The 20,875-nt window shown below is 39.9% G+C and overlaps 2 protein-coding genes and 1 long non-coding RNA gene across 4 annotated transcripts; 2 read left to right on the top strand and 1 right to left on the bottom strand.

Moving 5' to 3' along the window:
* Positions 1-6,023: 6,023 nt before the first annotated feature.
* On the bottom strand, positions 6,024-9,231 carry LOC105946563. The gene is made up of 2 exons (XR_004221372.1): positions 9,142-9,231; positions 6,024-7,540 (listed from the first exon to the last, which is right to left on the bottom strand). It is a non-coding gene; the product is annotated as an uncharacterized LOC105946563 (long non-coding RNA).
* Positions 9,232-11,676: 2,445 nt separating this feature from the next.
* On the top strand, positions 11,677-13,876 carry hoxc6 (homeobox C6). Of its 2 annotated transcripts, none has more exons than XM_004911935.4 (2): positions 11,677-12,091; positions 12,865-13,876. In XM_004911935.4, exons 1-2 carry the CDS (start codon positions 11,692-11,694, stop codon positions 13,167-13,169), a joined length of 705 nt encoding a protein of 234 aa, XP_004911992.1. In that variant the 5' UTR covers positions 11,677-11,691; the 3' UTR covers positions 13,170-13,876. The 2 variants fall into 2 exon arrangements, with proteins under 2 accessions (XP_004911992.1, XP_004911991.1); XM_004911934.4 differs by having other exon boundaries at positions 12,841-13,876.
* An 86-nt stretch (positions 13,877-13,962) lies between these two features.
* On the top strand, positions 13,963-18,439 carry hoxc5 (homeobox C5). The gene is made up of 2 exons (XM_002936649.4): positions 13,963-16,180; positions 16,890-18,439. Exons 1-2 carry the CDS (start codon positions 15,718-15,720, stop codon positions 17,102-17,104), a joined length of 678 nt encoding a protein of 225 aa, XP_002936695.2. The 5' UTR covers positions 13,963-15,717; the 3' UTR covers positions 17,105-18,439.
* Positions 18,440-20,875: the final 2,436 nt, after the last annotated feature.

Here is a 20,875-nt window from a genome sequence, read left to right as displayed (position 1 = left end):
GCTTTTCTATGCACACGTTTGTCATTTGCCTGTGCCCCAGAGAGTGTTTCAAAATAAATGCTTATTTGTACATAAAGAAAAATCTCTATAGATTGGAAAGTGACAGGCAGAACTGTATGGAGAACCCTCCAATCACGAAATCGATTTCTTCCAAATGAAAATAAACCAAGGGGCAACCTGGCAAGCATGATTTCTGCCAGTGTGTTTGGCCCTTTCCTTTCTACATTATGGTTACACTGTCTCACACCGTATATTAACGAAATAACTAACGTCCATATTCGTATCTATAAATCAATATCATCCGCAGAAAAGTCCGTATTCTGCCTAAAATTTGTTAGTAAGTTCCCTGGTGTTGATGTGGGTAAAAATACCGCTGGTTTAGAAATTTGGGAGTCTTTGTTATTGTGCCTGCCAGAGAAGAGAAGCATGCTTCCCAACATGAAAGCTGTCCTTTTAAGTAGCCTTCCCCTCCTCGTTACTTTTAACTACCTGTTATAAATTTTATTGGTGGTTTGTGTAGAAGATAAAAGTAACTTCCTTCCATCCGGTTGTAATACAGCATTGCCATTGTAGTGTGTCAGATAAGCGGGGAAAACTTTTATTTTACTGGGTAATAACGCACTTTTCGCTATTGTATTACTTGACGGTTATTAAATGGAATAACAGAACAACTATATTGTGGAACGAGTGCCCTTTCGGGGACTGTTTTTCTTTTTTCTCAAATAAAGTTGTATGCAAAAAAGAGAAGCAAACAAATCGGTGTTTCTTAATATTAATTTTGTATCTTTTTCGTAGGAAGTATAAGCATTTTTTGTATTACACTACTTGACTAAAAAATTAACAAGCGAAATCTAACGGAATAATAAATTATATATATGGATGATATACGAGCAGTATTCAATTACTTGTTTTATTGAAACGGAAAAGCCAAAATAATTATAGTATGAAATCTTGGGGTACCAGAAGTCACCAATTGTCACGACAATTGGGAAAATTATCTTATATATATCCAACTCCCTTGTGTATGTAAGCTCTTGCGAGTAGGGCCCTCTCATACTATTTTTTTTTATCTCTAACCCTTGTTTGATAAATGTTTATAAGACCACTGTTTGTTATAAATGAATACATTAATGTAAAGCGCTGTGTATCTTGTTGGCGCTATTTAAATTGATTATGAAGGAGGAATATATAATATAATATAGTATATATATAGTTTTTTAAGTTTGACATGTTTGTGGAAGCAAGAATTAAAAACAAATTATAATATTGGAAAGAATTGACTATCGTATTCACTATTCACTATCGTATTATTTAGTTTTACTTTTTATAGCTTTTTCCTTTTTACTTTTCTTTGCTATCATCTTAGATTATATTTAAAAATAAACTTTACATTAAAAAAATCTGAATCTCTTTTTAGTTATAGTTAATAAAAACACTATTGACAAATTGCATAGTAACAGGTACTTTCAATTAATAGGCATTACCACAATAGCGACAGTTGCTTTTTTTTTTTTATATAAGAAGTGATAGGGCCTAAAGGAAAACAAAGACCCATAAAAGAAGATATGAACCTATTTTTGATTTTTTTTAAAATGCCTTTATAGTTACTGTAAAACAGCGAGGTGTAAACCTATATGCCCTTAGGAAAAAGTGATTGTTAGGCAATACTGTTAAAATACTATATTTATAATTCTATATATAGTTTCAGTTAAGTATTTAAGATGTATTTTATTTTCATTTACTTGCTAATATTGTCATATGTTTCTGTGCCTTAGTATATGTGTGCAGGTTTATGAGTTTGGGTGTATGTGTTTGTGAGTGAGTGTGTGTGAGTGAGTATGAGCGAGTGAGTGTGTGTATGTCCGTGAGTGTGTGTATTTTCGCCTTTTTAGGTCTATTTGTGTGTGCCCTCTACCTCTATTTTCTGTTAGTAATAATTTTACACTTATATGTAAAAATTATGTGTATAAAATATAAAGGGATGTGCTCTGATTTAAGATAGAATAGTCTATTTTTTCGCAATTCACTTATATAACTTAACCAAAAAGAGAATCCTACAAAGAAAAATCCCTGCATGTTTTAGTAATAGGAAAACTCACTCAAATACTATATATATATATATATATATATATATATATATATATATATATATATATATATATATATATATATATATATATAGTATTTGTGTGTTTGCTTGTATTTGTGTGTGGCAGCACAGGAAGTGATACACAGTAGTGTATATATATATTTTTTTTCACATTGTATTATTCCAGTATTACACTTTATTCTTCCCCTTGAGCTGCAGCTTCTGTGACCTTGGATACATGTTATTTGCCGATTTGATTGCCCCGATCCCAGTTTAGGTTGTGATACATGGCAGGCAGGCTGGGGAAGATTCGGCATGTAAGGGAGGCCTTCATCTGACTGAAATTAGCTTCATTCCTAAACATATAAAGATAAAGGCTGTTCCTCCTTTGTCTTTATTCTCAGCCACAGAGCACTCAGAGGATTCATTTGTGCGGCGTATAATAAAGGGGAAGGAGATACATATAAATAAAAAATGTATGTAAAAAAAAAGCCAATAATAAAAAAATGGATAAATATGGCGTCAGGGAAAGCCATTTGCACACGCCACACAAATGCAGCGCATTCTTGGTTGTTTGCAGAAAATTTACAGCTGGGCAATAAAAGTTTACGACTGAATCACAAGTTGGATTGGCCACAGGAAGTCATGTGGACTCTCCGTGAACATGAACTTTTTATTGTGCTTTCTCTCTTATGACTATTTCGCGGTGCTCCTTCCTATAACAGTCCGCCCGGTGCCAGTGTGAGGGGCTCGGTCCTACCTGTGTTTATGCACATATCGATATATCTGAAATTCTAGCTATTTTTCTTTTCCCTCGCCTTGTGGAACTCTGGGCTGCTCAAGGCATTTTGGAAATAATGAATTGACTGCACCTCTCTGGCCGCCTCCCCCTGTTCCACCCCTGGGGGCAAAGGCTCTGCGTTCCGTTTGGAGAAGGCACAGAATAAAGGAGCGCCGGCTCAGAAATACCTTTTTCCCTTATTATTATTTTCTTTCCCCAGAGTTCCGAGCTGTAGCAGCAGATCATCGCTTTGCCTTTTTGTCCCCACCTTGATTTTTTTTTTTTTTCAATTTATTTATTTATTTTGTATAATGTTTTCTTGAAGCACCAAGCAGCATCCCCGGATCAGACAGAGAGAGGGGGAGAGAGAGGAAGAGAGAGAGAGAGAAAGAGAGAGAGGGAGAGATACAGAGAGAGAGAGAGAGAGAGAGAGAGAGGCAGCACTGGTAAGTGTTCCCTTATTGGCTAACATTCTCTAACTAATGATCCATGGCGATGGGGGGTAGAGAAATGGATACAGAACATTCTGCTACAGGGAATCACTATGACAGGAAAAGGGGAGCATAAATGGGGGTTAATGTGGGGGATTCTTAATGTGATGTCACTGGCTTTTAATAACAACTGTGTCTGACTGATATTAAATCGCTTCTTGCTGTCACGTCCTCTATGTACTAACGCTGCGGCGGCGCTAGGGCTCTAGGCCTTGGGAAAGGGGTGTGATACAGTGAGTGTAATGAGACACAGCCGCAGAGGAACTCGGCTCGGACGACTGGGGGGATAATGATGGTGGGTAGGAAGAGAAAGTGGGAACTTTTGTACCGAAAGAAGAGAGGAGTGAGGGTGAGTGCTGAGCATGCGCAATCGGCTTCTTGCCAGACTTGCCAGGAGCTTGTGCCAAGCTCGGTCTGGGGGTTTTGGTCACTAGAGCTGGGTGTTAAATTTGTCTGTGTTGCTGTTGCTGTTGCTCTTGCAAAGGGCAGAAAGAAAACATTTTTATCCAGTCGTTAATTTGCTTGGCATTTTGGGTATAAGCGTCCTTTGCTAGTGTGACCTTGCCTGTCTGTCCTTAATTAATAATTTAATTAGAGCGCTAGACGAGCCCTGTGTTGTCTGCTTGCGGTGTAAAAAGAAGGTGCATCTTTATGTGCCCTTTACTCTTGTGTTTATTGTATGTTTGCTTATTGCTGCTATGCACTTTGTTTCACTGTACATTGCAATGATCTAATTATCTATCATCTATCATCTATCTATCTATCTATCTATCTATCTATCATCTATCTATCTATCTATCTATCTATCTATCTATCTATCTATCTTATCTCTCTATCCCTAATAGTGTGTAATATAGGTTACAAATAAAGAATTAAGAATGAAATAAAATACTTATTTCAATTGGTGGTTTAGTAAGGTTTGTCTGAGCCAGGGCTGGAATATTATGATCCCCTGTATAGAAATGGTCAGTGAGGGAAGCAGAAATCATGAGGGACATAAGCAGTTATGAGTAGAACATGTATTTGTATTATCCGGGGAGAGGGAATGAAGCTGGGGGCTATGCTGGGGGTTTTGCTCAAACAACAGCACATTGCTACTAGACAATTTCGTTGAATTTATGAATTTCCATGCTCAGTTCTGCCTGCAGTATTTATGCACTGGCCTATATTCCCGTATGATATGGTATTAATAACCCCCCTATATGGCTTCTTCATTAATACCCAAGTTAGAGTGGAACGGATATATGGCTCAAAGGGAGAATATTCTCTGCTGTTGATGAGTCTGCTCTCAGCATGGACTTTGATTGTTTTTAGCGCTGTTTGTCTGCAATCTCTGCCGCATATGTGGGTGGAAGGATCCGAAATACTAAATAGCAGCAATGTGTGTGCAACTGGCCCTGTGCTATTGTTTGTTGTAGATGCAGATATTGCCCAGCTCTGTGCAGGCAGGGTATTGTCCTGAGATGGAAATGTGCAGACATAGCTACATACACACATAGAATATATATATATTTAGTATGTATTTCGTATCTGATTTACTGTGAGCTTCCAGGACTGGCATCACAGAGAGGCCTATAGGGCTGCACCCACCCAGCTTTCATTTCTGCCTATCGATTTCCTACCATTCCCGAGCAGCTTCCATCTCTCATAAAACTGCACAAGCCACAAACGTTTGATATATACACATCTAAGTGTGATTTATACATCAGCTCCAGTCTTACAAATAAAACTCCCTTGAAAATAAATGTATTTATCCAGGGCATCGGTAATGGGAGTCTAATACAACTAGTGACTTTGGCTTTGCTTAACATTATGGATAAACACGATGGTCTCTTTTCTGCTTAATATCTTTTGCATCTACCTGTGGTTTAGCAGAAAGCATTTATTACGTGAGCTGAAAATATATTAAATGCCAATCTCGTTTAAAGAATACATTGCAAGCAAACACCCCGGGCTAAATGTGAAACTATTTCAATTACATCTAAGAGGTGTATAAAAAAATGTTACTTTATTTAATAGGCCTGTGTTATTATAATCCTCAGAGCTATTTTTTTTTCTAAAAAATTGTTGCTATAGGATTCTTTCTGCTTTAACAATGTTACTTTTTTTTAGTAAAATGATTGTATGCGCAACTATTAATATATATTACATTCGATTGTATATTTTATGCCATGACATATTTTTCCCCGTACCTTCTGTAATTTTATAGAGATGTTTTATACAAAATATACCAATTTACTGTAAAATCGATGTCTGTTTTTTAAGGTTTCCATGTGGCCATACATTTGTATAATGTGCAATGCTAAACGTTTCATAGTGTTGTAATAAACGGCAGCGGGTGTTTTATAAACGTCTTACAGATAGAAACCCAATTTCGTGTTAAATATTCTTCCAGTCTATGAATATTTTATATCCCCTCAATCCATTTGTTCTTTGTGTTGTTCTTGCAGGCCGTAAACCTCTCAAATACAAAAATAACCACATATTTATTGGCGTGAAGTGTAAGTTAATAAGAAAATGAAAGTGTTGCACATGCCTATTCGCTTTGTGTATTTATTGGCCGGATTCCCCTGCTCTCTTCCTTGTTTCAATACATAGTTGTCTTGGCAATTCTAGAAATACAACAAAAACAATTAAAATAAAGATCTAGAGATTGGGACTATTCTGGTACAAGTGATTTTATTTGTATATACGTTTATTTTATTTTTCATTTTTTATGGTTAGACCTAGAATGGATAGAAATAACAGTATCTCCATGTATATGCGAATTATACAGTGTTTTTACCCAGGTCCAGTTACTGGCAGGATATAAAGCAAACATGCAGCTGGGGGTTATTGCTGCCTCTATTAAGAAGTCACAATATTGCTGCTCCCATGTTATAGGGCTCACTGTTATGTGGGAAAAAATATTAGTCTGTTGTCTACATCCAGCTCTTTTCTTGGAAGTATTTCTTTGCTGAAATAACTCTTGTCCAAAACGTTCTTAGCTATCACCTTAAAATGTGACCTCGGTTCTATTGCCTGGATCTCCTCTAGAGACTGCCATATTGCAAGCTAGTGAAATTGAAGTCATTCTGTAATGCAGCTTGGCTTAGTCCTAAGGGCATTCCTTTGTTTACTTGTTTATATACTGCCACCAAGTGACCAAACGCTGCCAAACCAGCGCAATCGCATTCAATTGGTCAGGAATCGGCTGTTTGGGGTTTTTGTTTTTTTTTTTTCTTTTTTAAGGGATTATTAAATTCACCTACAAATTAAATCCTTTCTGAATTTCTGAAATAGGATTTTTGTAGTGTGAGAAGCCTAATGAGAAGCAGGTGGTGGGGAGTGTTGGGTGCTGCATCTACTCCTTTAAATGTGTGAATGTGATCAGTGCTGAGCAGCTTTATGGCACTGAGGGTATGTGTGTATCCAGGCAGCTGCCCTGCTCTTACAGCAAATAAAATCCAATTCTATCCTGCACATAGCAAGCAGCTCCCAGCACTAGCTCCCCACAAAGCGCTTTATTTAGGAGGATCACAATATATTGTCGGGCACATTTAAGTTTGAATTCATTGCGAGAGACATAAAAATGATGTAGAGTTGGAAATGCTGCATTTAATACGCTGGATCGCCCTGTTAAAAGCATCACATGTAGCCTTCACTTAAGGCAACGCAGTGTTGTTTTATTGAATAAATCTTTCTTGTAATCTGATATGAGACAGTAGCTTTCAACCCTGTAAACACGAAGAATGGAACCCCTTCAGGTTAATGGCTGTGCCATTTTTCATTGTAAGGTTATGTTTTCATATTTAATAACGCTTTGTCAATTGCAGCAGTTTGTGTTGCTGAAGCTAAATAGAGTCATAGAGGAAGCACTTTGTGGTTGTCAGACGGTCAGACACGTGTCTATATATGATGCAATACAGACTGGGGAAATATGATGTCATACAGAATGATACAGTGACGTAAAGCGTTGCCATGTTTCTCTTTGTTAAAATGAAGCAAAGCAAAAGAAAAGTCCAGCAGCCATGTATAATCATATATATTTTTATATATATATATATATATATATATATACTACTGAATATTGTCTTATAAAAATGCTAAAAAGCCAGATTGCCCATAGTTCTCTCTTGAATTTCCATGTGAAGCTTCCGTGGGTGTGCCCTGCGTCCTTGCTCTACGGTAACGTTGTGTCTAAAAGAAACACATTTATCTTATTAGTTTATTTCAATATACCTTCCTCCTACAAAAAAATGTATTAATGGAAAAATACATGCAATATTTAATCGTATCATTCCCCAGCTAAAGCAAATTCTGCTTAAAAAAGTATTTGCAATAAAGAGACAATGTTTCACTGAGAAAATACATTCTAAACATAAAATGTATAAAAGTACAATGTAGGCAGATGTATTTTAGTGCAGATTCGAGTTGGAGATCAGAGAGAAGCCTCGGTGTATTTAGGGCATAGGGTGCTCTGCATTTTTGACACCAAAAGGAAAACTAATAGAAAAGTAAAACAGACGCGAAGGAAACTGAAGCTGAAATGGTTTTTACAGTGAAACTGAGGCACAGAATCCATTAAGCACGAATAAATACAGTTAAATTACACTCACTTTAGGAACTCCAGAACTATCCCTTCCCTCTATAATTATGTTTTAATGTTTAAAGCAACAATTTAATCTCAGTGCAAACCTAGCGTCTCTCATATTCACAGGAACAGGGGAGAGAAGTTACAGTTCAGGAATTGCTTGCGCTGCATTTAACGTGTCCAGAGCATTATTGACGCAATCGGAGGGCAAACTTTATCTACACAAAGTTGCCAGCACATTTATTCCTAACACTTTCCTTCAGCTCTATACTAAGGCAAAGGCTTAGGGTTCATATTATAGAATGCGTTCTAACATTACACGCGTAACTACATTAAAATAAATAAAAGCAAATCGATTTGTCTACTACCAGATAAATTACTATAACCCTATAAATAACATGCGCCCCTGTACCCCAAGAAGCAAATAATTGTACACACAGGCAATCAGACATTCCAAGCCCAAATTATGGTATCTGATCAATAACAACACAGCTTTTCAGCAATACAATGTACTGAATTCTTAATGGACCATTGGCTTGCTTGGTCATATCATACATAAATAAAAAGGTATGAACTCCACTAGGCATTCAATCACACATTCAAATTAAAAGGCTGAACAGGATAGGTAATTTGTATTTATATATCTGGTGTATTATGTCCAGCAGTACATCGTCTTGTTTAATCGTGTTAAATACACGCACACAGCGCACATACATATTCCCTTACATTTAATGGGGGCAGTTACTGTGTGATCGCACCAATATGAGTTCATGCTGTGAAAGTGAACATTTAATATTAATACTGATCATCATATGCGCCCTTATTTATGGCTTTAGTGTTTATATGGAGAAGGGAGAGTGTGCAAATGGAGTTTAGTGCAAATAATCACTAGCAGTCGTTGAGCGATTCAGAGATGGGTGCCAGTGCCAGTGACATGGAGGTGCTGAAATGCACCCTGACAGCGGCCACTGCTTGCCACAGGCTTCCTCTCCCCTAAAAAAAATATTCCTTGATGTTGTTTCCTTTGCCTTCATTAGGAAGGATATAGAAAACACGTGTGCAGAGGCAATTGTTTTATGTGTATCACTTAATCAATCCGCTAATTAGAGAAACCAAGAGCGTAATTGTTCAATCTCCATGACTATGTTTGGATCATTTCTACAAAGTGAAGTTAAAGAAAGGACAGAAAAAAAAAAAAAGTTCTTACCTGTAAATCTTGAAATAATATTCGTGTGTTTGGCTTTGGCGAGTTGCAGCTCTAGGGGGGATAGAGAGCTGAGCACAAGTCAGAGCTCCTGTTATAAACATCTGTTCTTTCAAATTCTGCTGAGCTTACATAATTGTTTCATTTAAGGACTGTACCTTGCAGGCAATTACCTCTAGACACACTGCAATATCTTGTAGCTAAAAGTGTAAGTTTGTGGGGGTGGAGGAGTCAGGAATATCCGCTGCAGATCTCAGCCAACCTGTATGTGCTGGGGAAATGCAGCCTCCACTATAGGAAAAGCTTTAAAACTTATTTCCCAAATTGCTGTGCTGAAAATGCACAATCCATGGTTTCCTTTTGTTGCTTGAAATTGCATGTGCTAGCCGGCTTTCCTCTCCCCATAAATCGACTAGTGCTAGAAGCCTTGCCCTTTGCTTAGACTAGTAATAAAACTGTGAACTTTCCCTGCAAGGCAGGCACCATTCTAACACAGGCTCTCTGAAATCCCTGAATCCTGAGCACTTACCCTTAAAATAATATCTCTACCAAGCGATCTGTGGGGGGAAATTCATAGGGAGGTTGAAGGGAACTTATGTAATCCCATTCTAGCCTCGAAAAGGCGTCCGGGCCCCCAATATACGCATGAAACCAATTTCCAATAAAACTGTGCAGTAAATAAACCGGTCAGTCAACAATAAAATAAAGCAGCCCAAACGAAATGCAACGTGTTTTTATCCCTCCAACACACACACAAACACACACACAACAGATTTATAACAACTAAACATATATGGTTGAACTTACAAATTGACATGATCTGTATGAATCAGTAACATATCACTTAAATATAATCTGCTCTTTATACACCAGTCTGTACAGTAAGTCAAACATTCCATGGTCTGGTCTGGAATGGAAAATGTTTGCACATTCGCAAATTCTTGACAAAAATATATATTAAATACAATGAAATGAGGTATAAGAGTTATACCAGTGATATATCTAAATGGAAACAATCGCCTAGTATAAATATACAATCACACCCCCTACTATATAATCTATGAATATCCATATAAATATAGATATATATTAATTCCTTACTTTCACATGAGTGTCCCACACACAGGCTGTTTAATCTCAAATGGTCTCTTCTTTATTTTAGTTAAAACTTTTTTTTCTTTCTTTTTTCCCCCTTTCTTTTTGTTGTTTACACTCATGGGATTTGCTAGTGTGATACCAGGGCAATAAACGACCCCTTTTCGTCTGTTCCCATTTTTATGGCTTTATAACCTCTATTTGGCTTTGATGCTCACAGGAAAAAGATCGTAAAATCCTTCAGCATCCGGGTTTCTTTGCCAGCCCTAAAAAAATATTGCTTTTTGTAACTCTTACAAATAGTGACTTTTAGGAATTCATTGTATCTGAGAGGAGACAAAACCCCTTTTTGCCAACAACAGTAAATATAAGCTGGGCTGTCTGAGTTGTATATCTGGTCTCAGTCCCACAAAATAAATTGCCAGATGAAATAAGCTGGTTGCATGTACCTGGGCTATTATTATATGTGGGGGCTTTGGGCGGGCGAAAGCTACAAGGAGCCCAAGGGGATCTGACTTTTATACATTAAATGACCCTGTGATTCCTGTAACTTTGACATCAATATTAGTAAAATAACAATACAATAATAATAAATAGATAAATAAAATGAAATGGACATGTCAATCTTGAGTCGTATTATTACTGATAAAATGATCAACTCCCCAAAACAAAAGATGCTGCTACTTCTGTTAATCATTCATTTAACTGCATACACCTCCATATAAAAACAATATCAAGCCCTGACTGTTACATTGCTATTTATTAGCACTGATTACAGTGGCAACACGATTACTGGATGCAAATGAGAAATGAGCTAATTGCAGGTTCGTGTTTAGAGATTCAGATTTACAGAAGCAGAGATCTGAATAAGGGAATTTAATTTGCGTGATCAGGTTGGAGACATAATGTTGGGGTCGTTTTGCTCACAGCCCCCATTATACTGTGTAATATCTGCTCCCTGCTGATAAGGGCTGATATGGTTAATAAGGTGTAATGCACTCGGCTGTGTATATGGCAGGAGTGTGCCCAGGGCTGTGTGCATTAGTGGGTGAAATCACTGCTAAATTGCACACGATTCTGCCTGTACATTCGATTCTATCGGAACTTTACATTCTACTTAGCACAAAAAAAATGGCATATTTTATTTAAACTCCGTCGTTCTCTTGAGGTTTGACCCCCAACGCAGAGGAATTTCCCCCCACCGAACTAATTCCCTCTTTCTAATTGCAAGTCTCACTTTGAGTGTATCATAGACTTTCAGCTGGGGAATCAACACAAGCAAAACCAATTTTTCCCTTTCTTGACATCTCGCCTCCTATTGGCTCCAAGTGGGTCAGCTGACTTTGTCATTTTGTCTGTCCTGGATTGGAGCCGTCCCTATAACAATCTAGTTCAGACTACAAACTGGAGACAGAAATAAATATTAAAGAAATCTTCCAGGCAGGTAAAGGAGAAGATATGAATTCCTATTTCACTAACCCTTCCTTATCCTGCCATTTAGCCAGTGGCCAAGAAGTTCTCCCCAATGTGGCCCTTAATTCCACAGCCTATGACCCTGTTAGGCATTTTTCCACTTATGGAGCAGCGGTGGCTCAGAATAGGATCTACTCGTCTCCATTCTATACCCCGCAAGATAATGTTGTGTTTGGCTCCAGCCGGGGCCCCTATGAGTATGGATCCAACGCATTTTACCAGGACAAGGACATGCTTACTAGCTGCAGGCAGAACTCAATGGGACACAACACGCAGAGCTCCCTTGCACAGGATTTTAGCAGTGAGCAAAGCAGAGGCAATGGGCAGGAGCAGAAAGGCAGCATTCAGATCTACCCATGGATGCAGCGCATGAACTCCCACAGTGGTAAGTTGCACTGCTACACGCACAGATAAATTAAATAAACTCAACCATCTTTACGATCGTCTCCCCCAGCAGAACAAGCTCAGCTCCTTTTTTATGGCCTCATAAAAGCCATAAAGTAGTTCCTTTCCCAGTTGCTCTTATAGGCCTTTTATTTGTTAAGTTGTTGCAAGCAAATATGGCTTGTTATGTGCTTTCTAATTAAAAGACGTTGCGAGAGGAAAATATAGGTAATAAAGTTCAACGAGCTTTCATTTTTACAGAAAGAGTTAAATAAAGAAATACTTTTTTTTATTTATTTATTTTTACTAGAATTAGTTGTATTTGTTCATGGTTGCACGGGTTTGTAGGGAATTGGGGGGCACGGTGGAACAAGAGCTTTTCATTCAAGGCAATGTGCATTCATTAGACGATATATAAATGTATTTAAAGTCGTTTCTGGGCAGGGAGAAAGCAGAGCGCTGGGAAGGAATGGCAGCTCTTTGCCTATTTGTACAAACAGACAGTAATACAGTGTATTTGTCTGGGAGCCCTGTAAGGTGAAGGCTAGCTGGGCAGGGGCAGTTGGGCAGGGGTAGCTGGGCAGGGGCAGGGGCAGCTGGGCAGGGGTAGCTGGGCAGGGGCAGCTGGGCAGGAGCATTGCTGGAGCGGCCATAGCAGATGGAGCTGTATGAAAGTTAGGGGCCAGGCTATAGGCTGGCTGGGGGGTTATCAGTTGGGCAATCGCTCGTTTTCTCACTAATTCTGTCCAGTTTGTCTTGTGTCTGACTCCCTAGGCGTGGGCTACGGGGCGGACAGGAGGAGAGGGCGGCAGATCTATTCCCGGTACCAAACCCTGGAGCTGGAGAAGGAATTTCACTTTAATCGCTACCTGACCCGGCGCAGGAGGATCGAGATCGCCAATGCACTTTGTCTAACAGAGCGGCAGATCAAAATCTGGTTCCAGAACAGGAGGATGAAATGGAAAAAGGAGAGCAACCTCACATCTACCCTGTCTGGGGGCACTGGGGCAGCGGCTGACAGTTTAGCCGGGGATAAGGAGGAGAAGCGAGAGGACTCAGAGGGACAAGGCAAAGAGTGAATAGAGAGACACCCCACTAAGGCTTCCTCTTCCCCCTTCGCAAGTCTGCTCCCCTCCTCCCTCAAGCTGGCACAATTGATTTGGTTGGGCTGCATTAAAAACAAACAGATATTTCTACCCACATTTATCCAGAGCCAGACGTGGACTATTCATTCAGGGGCTGCCTCCCTGCCATGTACTAGACTTGGCTATTGCCTATTCTCAGTCTCTGTGTTATTCCTGTAACTCTGAATAAAGACTGGGTTCCACAGCCACACATTTCCCTGTATACAAACATTGCCTGCAAACCAAGGGACAGACCCGACAGACTTTGCCTGCGCGTATGTTTGGGACTATGGACCTTGCACAATTTTAATGTCAAGAAATTCCAAGCTGCTCCCAAGTTCTCCTCCGTCCCCTTTAAGCCGTGGCCAAGTGAAATCTAGCATTCCCTTGTGCAGAAAGTCCTGACTCTATCTAAACCCACACTCTGGGCCATCATTTCCATCTTCCATACTGTGACAGTTACCTTGTGAACCTCAGTTTTTGCCATTGTGTCCGTGGTATCAGTATTTTATTTATGGTAGCGCTGCAGTGTTCATTTGTAGTCAGTAAATGAAGTTTCATAGCTGTAGAAATGGTTACATCTTGTGTTTCACTATTATGTATATAGTTCACGTCCTATGGACAAAGTGTTGAGTATTTAATAAAATTGATATTATTTTTAATTGTGATGTGTGTGTGTTCCTTGCTCTGGACAGCTGTGCCTTTATCCCACACAGCCCAAAAAGAATCCATCTTCTCTCCTTCCCCTGCAGCAGGTTTATTGCCTTAGAGTACAATAAATGTTATTCAGCCCAGCCAGGCAACTTCCTACACACTTACTACATTTGTTACACTTACTATCTGCTTAAAATCTCCGTCCTACCCCCAGCATCACCAGAAAGAAAGAAATATTATATAACACAGGGCAAATGCCTTCCACTAATTAAAATGCCTCTCTCTCGAACCCCCTTGCATTATGTACAGAAAAACAAGCATAAGTATGACCATTTGCGCAACATAAGCCCCAGATTTCTAATCGACAACCTATATATACAGTACAGATATGGGAGCTCGTCATTCTGGTATATTATTAATAAAATAGAAAGTAAATGATACTGGCTTGAATAAAATGCTACCCATGGAGTACACTGGGGTGTTCTATTTATTTTTGTTTTACTTTTTATTTTAATATGGATGTAAAAATAAAATCCATAAACGATTTTATTGGCCAGTGTGGCCAATCGCTCTATTTCGCTTGGTTCGAAATAGTAAGAATAAGTCGAAAACGATCGTAATGTGCCGTAAATCTGATGCCCAACCATAAACTCTGGGCGCAATGGAGGCTGAGCAGATAGGTAAATCCATTTGCGCCTTGCGCTGAGCGCTCAGACCTGCGGCCACCGTACCCCCCAATTATACTGTATATCCGCTCAGCTTCTCACCCCGGGGTGGATATTATGGGGGGGGGGGGGGGATTTTTATTTGTTTCTCACCCCCAGGTGACTATTTTGTTGAGAAAGCCAACAACAAACTCCTCACACTACAGGGAAACTTTGCCAAATAAAATGAGTCCCCAGCCCTGTGATCTCCCGAGCAGAACTGCGCGCAAAGGGCCACTGATTCCCTTCCGTGATCAAAACACAGACATTGATTACAGACTTGGGATCTGGAGATCCTGGGGCAGATAACAGATCAGAGGGTTGAGATACAGACAGAGGGGGTAATAAAGAAAGACAGAAGCCTGGTGCCCACTCGGTATAAATGGCACTTGGTGCTTAGGGCTGGGGGGTCCCGGTGTGTTGGGGTTACACTGGGTTATTATTTAGCTGAGATACATGGCAGTCAAGGTGGCTACACGCCTCCTATTTAGGTGTGAACTTATTCATGATTAAACAGATCATCACGGTCAAGCTAATTTTAATTAATATAGCAATTTATGGATCACAAAGGCAATTATTACTACGCGCAATTAATTTCCTGAGAGCATCAAGTTAAATAAAAGCGTCCTTACTTTTACTGGGGAAAATAAAAAATGAAACGGCTCCTCCAACCAGTGAGATCCTTATCCATAATTAGGCGACCATTACAATTAAAGAGTGGTAGTTGATAGAATATAGATGTAAAATTTTAGTAAATAGTCAAAATCATTGACCTACAAGAGCCATAGTGGCGCAGCCATGTTCAGCAGGTGCTCTACCACCCAACTGGCACCAGGTGACGCTGTGGTCTCATTGTCTTCTTTTCCAACTTGGGGCCTTCGGTTTGTTCCGCCAACATATCAGATACGTTTCACAGGCTTCCATCAATAACCTCCTGGGGTCATCAAGCCAAATTTATGACTGGCCAACAGAATCACGTGATTCTATTTAAACATCCCATATTTGGGCAGAGCACATAGAATAAAGAAAGAGGAATCCCCAGCTATAAATTCTGCACTTTAGAGAACAAAACCCCTGAACTTCAAAGGGCCACAAATCAACCATAATCAAAGGGTGAAAAAAACTAATAATAACAATAATCAGCCATGAGTTCGTACGTAGCCAATTCATTCTATAAGCAAAGTCAAAATGTTCCAGCCTATTCCATGCAAAGTTATGGGAATTATGGATCTGTATCCGAGGTCCCTTCATCCAGGTATTGCTACAGTGGGTTGGATCTGAGCATTACATTCCCTTCTCCTGGTTCCTCTAACTCTCTGAGCGCTCTGGACATGCCTTCAAACCCAAATGCTAACTCTGAGCGGCCTTCCTGCACTGTTATGGGTTCTTCTGGGCACACTGTGGGAAGAGGAGAACAGAGTGCACTCAACTCTGGGATTTACAATCAGAAAGCTGCGACTACATCGCTGGAGGAGAGATCTAAAGGGATTGAGAGCATCAAAACTGAGCCGGCACAGAGCACTCCACAAGGTGGGCAACCCCAGCAGCAGCAGCAGCAGCAGCCACCACAAATATATCCTTGGATGACCAAACTGCACATGAGCCATGGTAAACTTTCACTTCTTGATTTTGTTTCATAGGCTTTTGCATTGGGTTTTATAGGCCATACGGGGCAAATAATAAAAAACCTGGGGTCGTAAATTTTACGACTAAGGCATCAATTGCTCGTAAAACTGTCCACTAAAAGGCTTAGAGGCTATAGACGCTCAAATTTATGACAGCATAATTGGATCATAGGAACACAACGCGTAGGATAGACGGTAATTCCACATTTTTTGGAAGGAGACAGGAAAAAAAAAAAAAGAATGAAAAAATAAAATTACAACTTTTATATTTTTATTTGCTCTTACTGCTAGGAAGTTGTGTTTACAGTGGACAATTTAGCCTGCTATTTAAGATCATCAATGTAACAGAAATATAAATAAATGTAGTCAACGACTGCAATTACTAAGCCAAACAAAATAGTGGCGAGAACCAGTGCAATCACAGAATTTGTAAAACCAGGCAAATGGTTTTTAAAAAAAAAGTGTATCAGGAAAAAAATGACTGATTTTATGTTCATACTTCTACAAAGTGTGACTGCACTTTTCACTAAGGCAACTATGAAAGCTCTGTGTGTATCGAATTTAATTGTGGGGGGGGGGGTTATGTATTCGTTAAAAGAATTGTGGAAAATAAAGCCCGGGGAGTCTATAAGACGTTGTTCTGATTATTTTCTTGCTTGCCCCCTCCCCTTGTCCCCCCCCCTACTCCCTAGAAACGGACGGGAAGCGTTCCCGGACAAGTTACACTCGATACCAGACCCTGGAGCTGGAGAAGGAATTCCACTTTAATAGATACCTGACTCGCCGAAGGCGCATAGAGATCGCCAACAACCTCTGTCTAAACGAAAGGCAGATCAAAATTTGGTTCCAGAACCGACGGATGAAATGGAAGAAAGATACAAAAGTCAAGAGCAAAGACTCCATGTAAAGGAGCAGAGACCGGAGGAGGCAGATATTCAACCTTAGTTTTGTTACATCTACTTTATGAAACTTTCTGCTTTTTGTGTGAGGGGAGATCCAGGGAAGAGATCGAGTCCACAGGGATCCAAAAGTCATTTGTAAGGATCTAAGGCCCTAATGTAATATATGGCGCCCACTCATACTCTTTTTATTTCCCAAACAAAATAGTGTATAGACCTGTATTTTGTCCATTAAGTGTTCTGTTTTGACCAATTTTGTTTAAAGAAAAACTCTGGAAAAATTGTCTTGGTAACACCCTGCTCCATGTAATTTCCCGAGCGGCATTGTATTAGACTTGCAAGCTGTCTGGGGTCAAAGAGAGTTCTTTTGGGGGAGAAAATGCTAATTGAGATCTTTAGGCTGAAGAGGGCAGGGAAAGTGTGGCTGTATTATATTGTGCTTACTATAATAGGGGTCATAGATTTAATGGCCGGTTAGATATGGAAATATATTAAAAACGAGGAGAAGAGGTTCTTAAGTTAAACTTCTCCATTCGTTCCATCCAAATGGAATAGACCGGAGTGTGTGTACAATCCACACATTAATCATTTCATGCACTTGTAATAGTCTTTTCATATTATACACACTATGAAGTGAATTTGTTTTTCCTACCATGTTATGTTTCAGTAGCTGTTGCTTATGTTACAAAAAAAAAAGAACTGGGGGAACATAAAAGCACCAGTTGTTTTGAGTATCATAAGTTGATTTCGTCCATACACTTTGATATCATTTGATATTATTTGTTTTGGAAGTGTTTGTGTGCTGATCTTATTGGCATGTTGGAGAAACAAAAAAAATAGGAAACTGATAAAATTGTTTTAATGTGTAATTTATTTTATTTTTATTTTTGCGAAAGTAATGCTGAAAGCGTCTAAAAACAGTTTGTACATCATCGTTTTAATATAATCCTTTCTAGTCAGTTTTATCCGAAAATGTACTGCATATATTTATTGGTTGCAATTTCATATGTGAAAAATCATGGAACCTATATTTTGTCATATTGAATAAACAGCAAGTAATATAACAAGGGCAATGGCAACATGTGCATTTCTTTCTAAGTTGTGGGCCAGTGCAAAGAAACGAATCTTATTTAGGGAGCTGCCCCAGTTTAAAGGGAATTTGTATCTTATCAATGATAAATAATCCAGTCTGCTGTCACCGTCATGTCTTTTTCGTTTATATTAAACTGTATATTTCAGAAGGGGAAACAGACACAACATGTAAAGGAAAAAGCAAATCTGAATGTTTGCCACTTGTTTAGGGGAGGCTTTCTATGGAGTTAAATAAAGTCACTTTCTGATTAGGTTTGTCCCTAAATAATCTTATTGAAGTCAGACTTTCAGGAAAACCATAATTGGATAAATGTGAATATCAGCCATCCATCCCAATAGTGGTTTGGGTTTCACCCTGTACATTATTACAAGTATTTGGAATTGAAGAAAATGAATAACATACCTGGAAACGTCAGGCTCTTGCAATTATGGAGACTTTACATTGCAGCTTTGGCCTTATAATTAAAGCAAAGGCTGAGGGCACAAACAGGGAATCCCAGGCCCTTTTGATGTGTAAAAGTGAGCAGTTGCCTGGGAAGCTCCTGGTTCTGTTATCTCTGTTCTGGCCTGGGAACTATTTACAGTTTGGACAAATGCGTGGAGCAAGTTAATAGCTCCATAAAACTTTATGGCACTTCCCTGCACGTTACACAGCTTGCTGGCACTGGGTGCCAAAGAGCCTTTGAAGAAAACCCTGATTTAGCCTCGTCTGCCTTTAATCTTTTGTCTTTATCAGAAAAGCGTGAGGTGGGGGGAGAATACGCAGATTTGGTGCAAGATTTGCGGCATCCCCTGGGTTTTCTGGTGTAGATTGCTGTGCCATGCTACTCTGTGGGCTCTGGGGCACCCAAACCGGAGCCCATTGTGCCCCATTGACCTTTATTTGCCCCATAATGACGCCTACCTACCCCTCCGGTATGTTCCACACAGCCCTGAGTCTGCTCCTACAACTCGTATGGCCCCAGGTGTATATAGAAATGTAACCATATACAGCACATATGCTATAGTAAGATACGGCCCTGCAGCTCAGATACAGAGAGGATGCTGGGAGTTGTAGTCTAAGCTTGAAGGCCGTAGGTACGAAATCAATGGGACAAGTGAAATGAAATCACCCTGAAAATCAGCATTTGTATTTGAAATGATAATAAGCAATACTTTGAATGCGTGGGAATCCCCCCACCTGCTATTTAGGGTCCCCAAAAGCCCATATATACATTTCAGTAGCCCCCACACAATATGGGGCTGGGCAGCAGGCGCAGATGTTAGGGCTGAAAGCAAAGTCCTGGGTCGCAGACAAATACGCGTCTCAAATAGCAAACAGATCAATTTCTAGGAATATTAAAAAAAGGCAAAAGACAAAAACACTTACCTTTCCTTTGCACACTGGGCTGCCTATTAGTTTGCTTAGCTAGGGGACGTACAAATGCCCATATTGATCCCAGGCCTTAAAAGGGAAAGTGCTTTTAGTTTAACAGAGTAAATTAGCGCAAATACTCCTGGCTTCTATGTGAATTTAGTAGTTTAAAAGTTTGGAAGGTTATTTATGTGAATGGCCCTAAGGAAAGGCCCTGAATGGCTCTCACGGAGCACGTGATGTCATTAAAGTAAGTTTTATGGTTTGGGGGAGCTGACAAAGCTACAATGTATTTACATCATATATAATCTTAACTGTCCACCATCGCAGCTGCCGGGTCTCTTTAATGCTGGGACAGTGGGACAAGGCACTTAGTGTGGATTACGTCGCCTTCTGAGCTGCTGTGAGGGTTCAGCTGCCAAAGGGACCTCAAGCCACGACAGTAAGTCCTTGCCCTTCCCTGCCGCTCGGCCACTTTTGTATTTGCCCCCTGTGTTATTCTGACTTACACATCGGGGGGCACTGATTGCAGCACTGGCTGCCCCCTCTCCCCTTCACTCAAGCAGAATTCGGGCACAGGCCAGAGACAATTCTCTATTGCCAGTGATTCTAACAGCGCAGTGAGCTCTAATACCGTGGGGCCCTGGGGTACATGGGGTTCAGTCATTGCCCCCCAGGTGTTGGTAGTAGAGAAGTGACCTGCTAAAGTTTGGGAACTTAAAGAGAAGTTGCTAATGTGAGAGTGCATGCGCAATGTCACCGACACAGAGAGGGAGAGAGAGCGGCTTGTCTGTGCTTTTAACCCTGCCCTGACTGACTCGGGGTTACTGTGTAGCTGAGTATAGAAAGCTGATTTTCATACATGAAAACAGTGGAATAGTTGAAGAGCTTGCAATCTGGTATTAGTGTGACTAGTGAGGTTGTATGTGAGCCTTACCCTCGGCGTTATCCGGCCACTGATCTGCTCATTTCAAAGGAATTCTTCAGGTGCGCTTAGAGCGATATAAGGGCAACAGATCTTTTTGTGGGCTGTAAATACCTCGGATATTTTCCTACTCTGAGCCAGGCCAAATGTACATCAAAAGCTTTTATTGCTTTGCCTTGTGTGTAACAGCCCTGCACTCCTGCCTCCTCTCACCCCAGAGATCAGAGGCACAGATAATTATGGGTAGGTAGGTATAAGGTATATACACATGCCCGTATTGTGCCCTCCCTACACCATGTTGTTACAGAGACATTATTAGCTACTGTATAAACCTAAGCAGCTTGGGGGTGGGGCTAAACAGGGACTAAATAAACCAACTATACAATACAGACTTGCTACAGTATCCGG

Source organism: Xenopus tropicalis, chromosome 2, assembly GCF_000004195.4.
Source record: "Xenopus tropicalis strain Nigerian chromosome 2, UCB_Xtro_10.0, whole genome shotgun sequence".
NCBI classification, from domain to species: Eukaryota; Metazoa; Chordata; class Amphibia; order Anura; family Pipidae; genus Xenopus; species Xenopus tropicalis.
The sequence above is the reverse complement of the archived record's forward strand: the minus strand, read 5'-3'. Positions and strand labels throughout refer to the sequence as shown.

What these genes read in the sequence shown, in the direction of transcription:
- hoxc6 (XM_004911934.4), top strand. Translation starts at nt 11,692, where the DNA reads ATGAATTCCTATTTCACTAACCCTTCCTTATCCTGCCATTTAGCCAGT. An exon ending in GCGCATGAACTCCCACAGTG is followed by an intron (nt 12,092 to 12,840) that starts GTAAGTTGCACT and finishes AATTCTGTCCAG; the next exon opens with TTTGTCTTGTGTCTGACTCC.
- hoxc5 (XM_002936649.4), top strand. Translation starts at nt 15,718, where the DNA reads ATGAGTTCGTACGTAGCCAATTCATTCTATAAGCAAAGTCAAAATGTT. An exon ending in CAAACTGCACATGAGCCATG is followed by an intron (nt 16,181 to 16,889) that starts GTAAACTTTCAC and finishes CCTACTCCCTAG; the next exon opens with AAACGGACGGGAAGCGTTCC.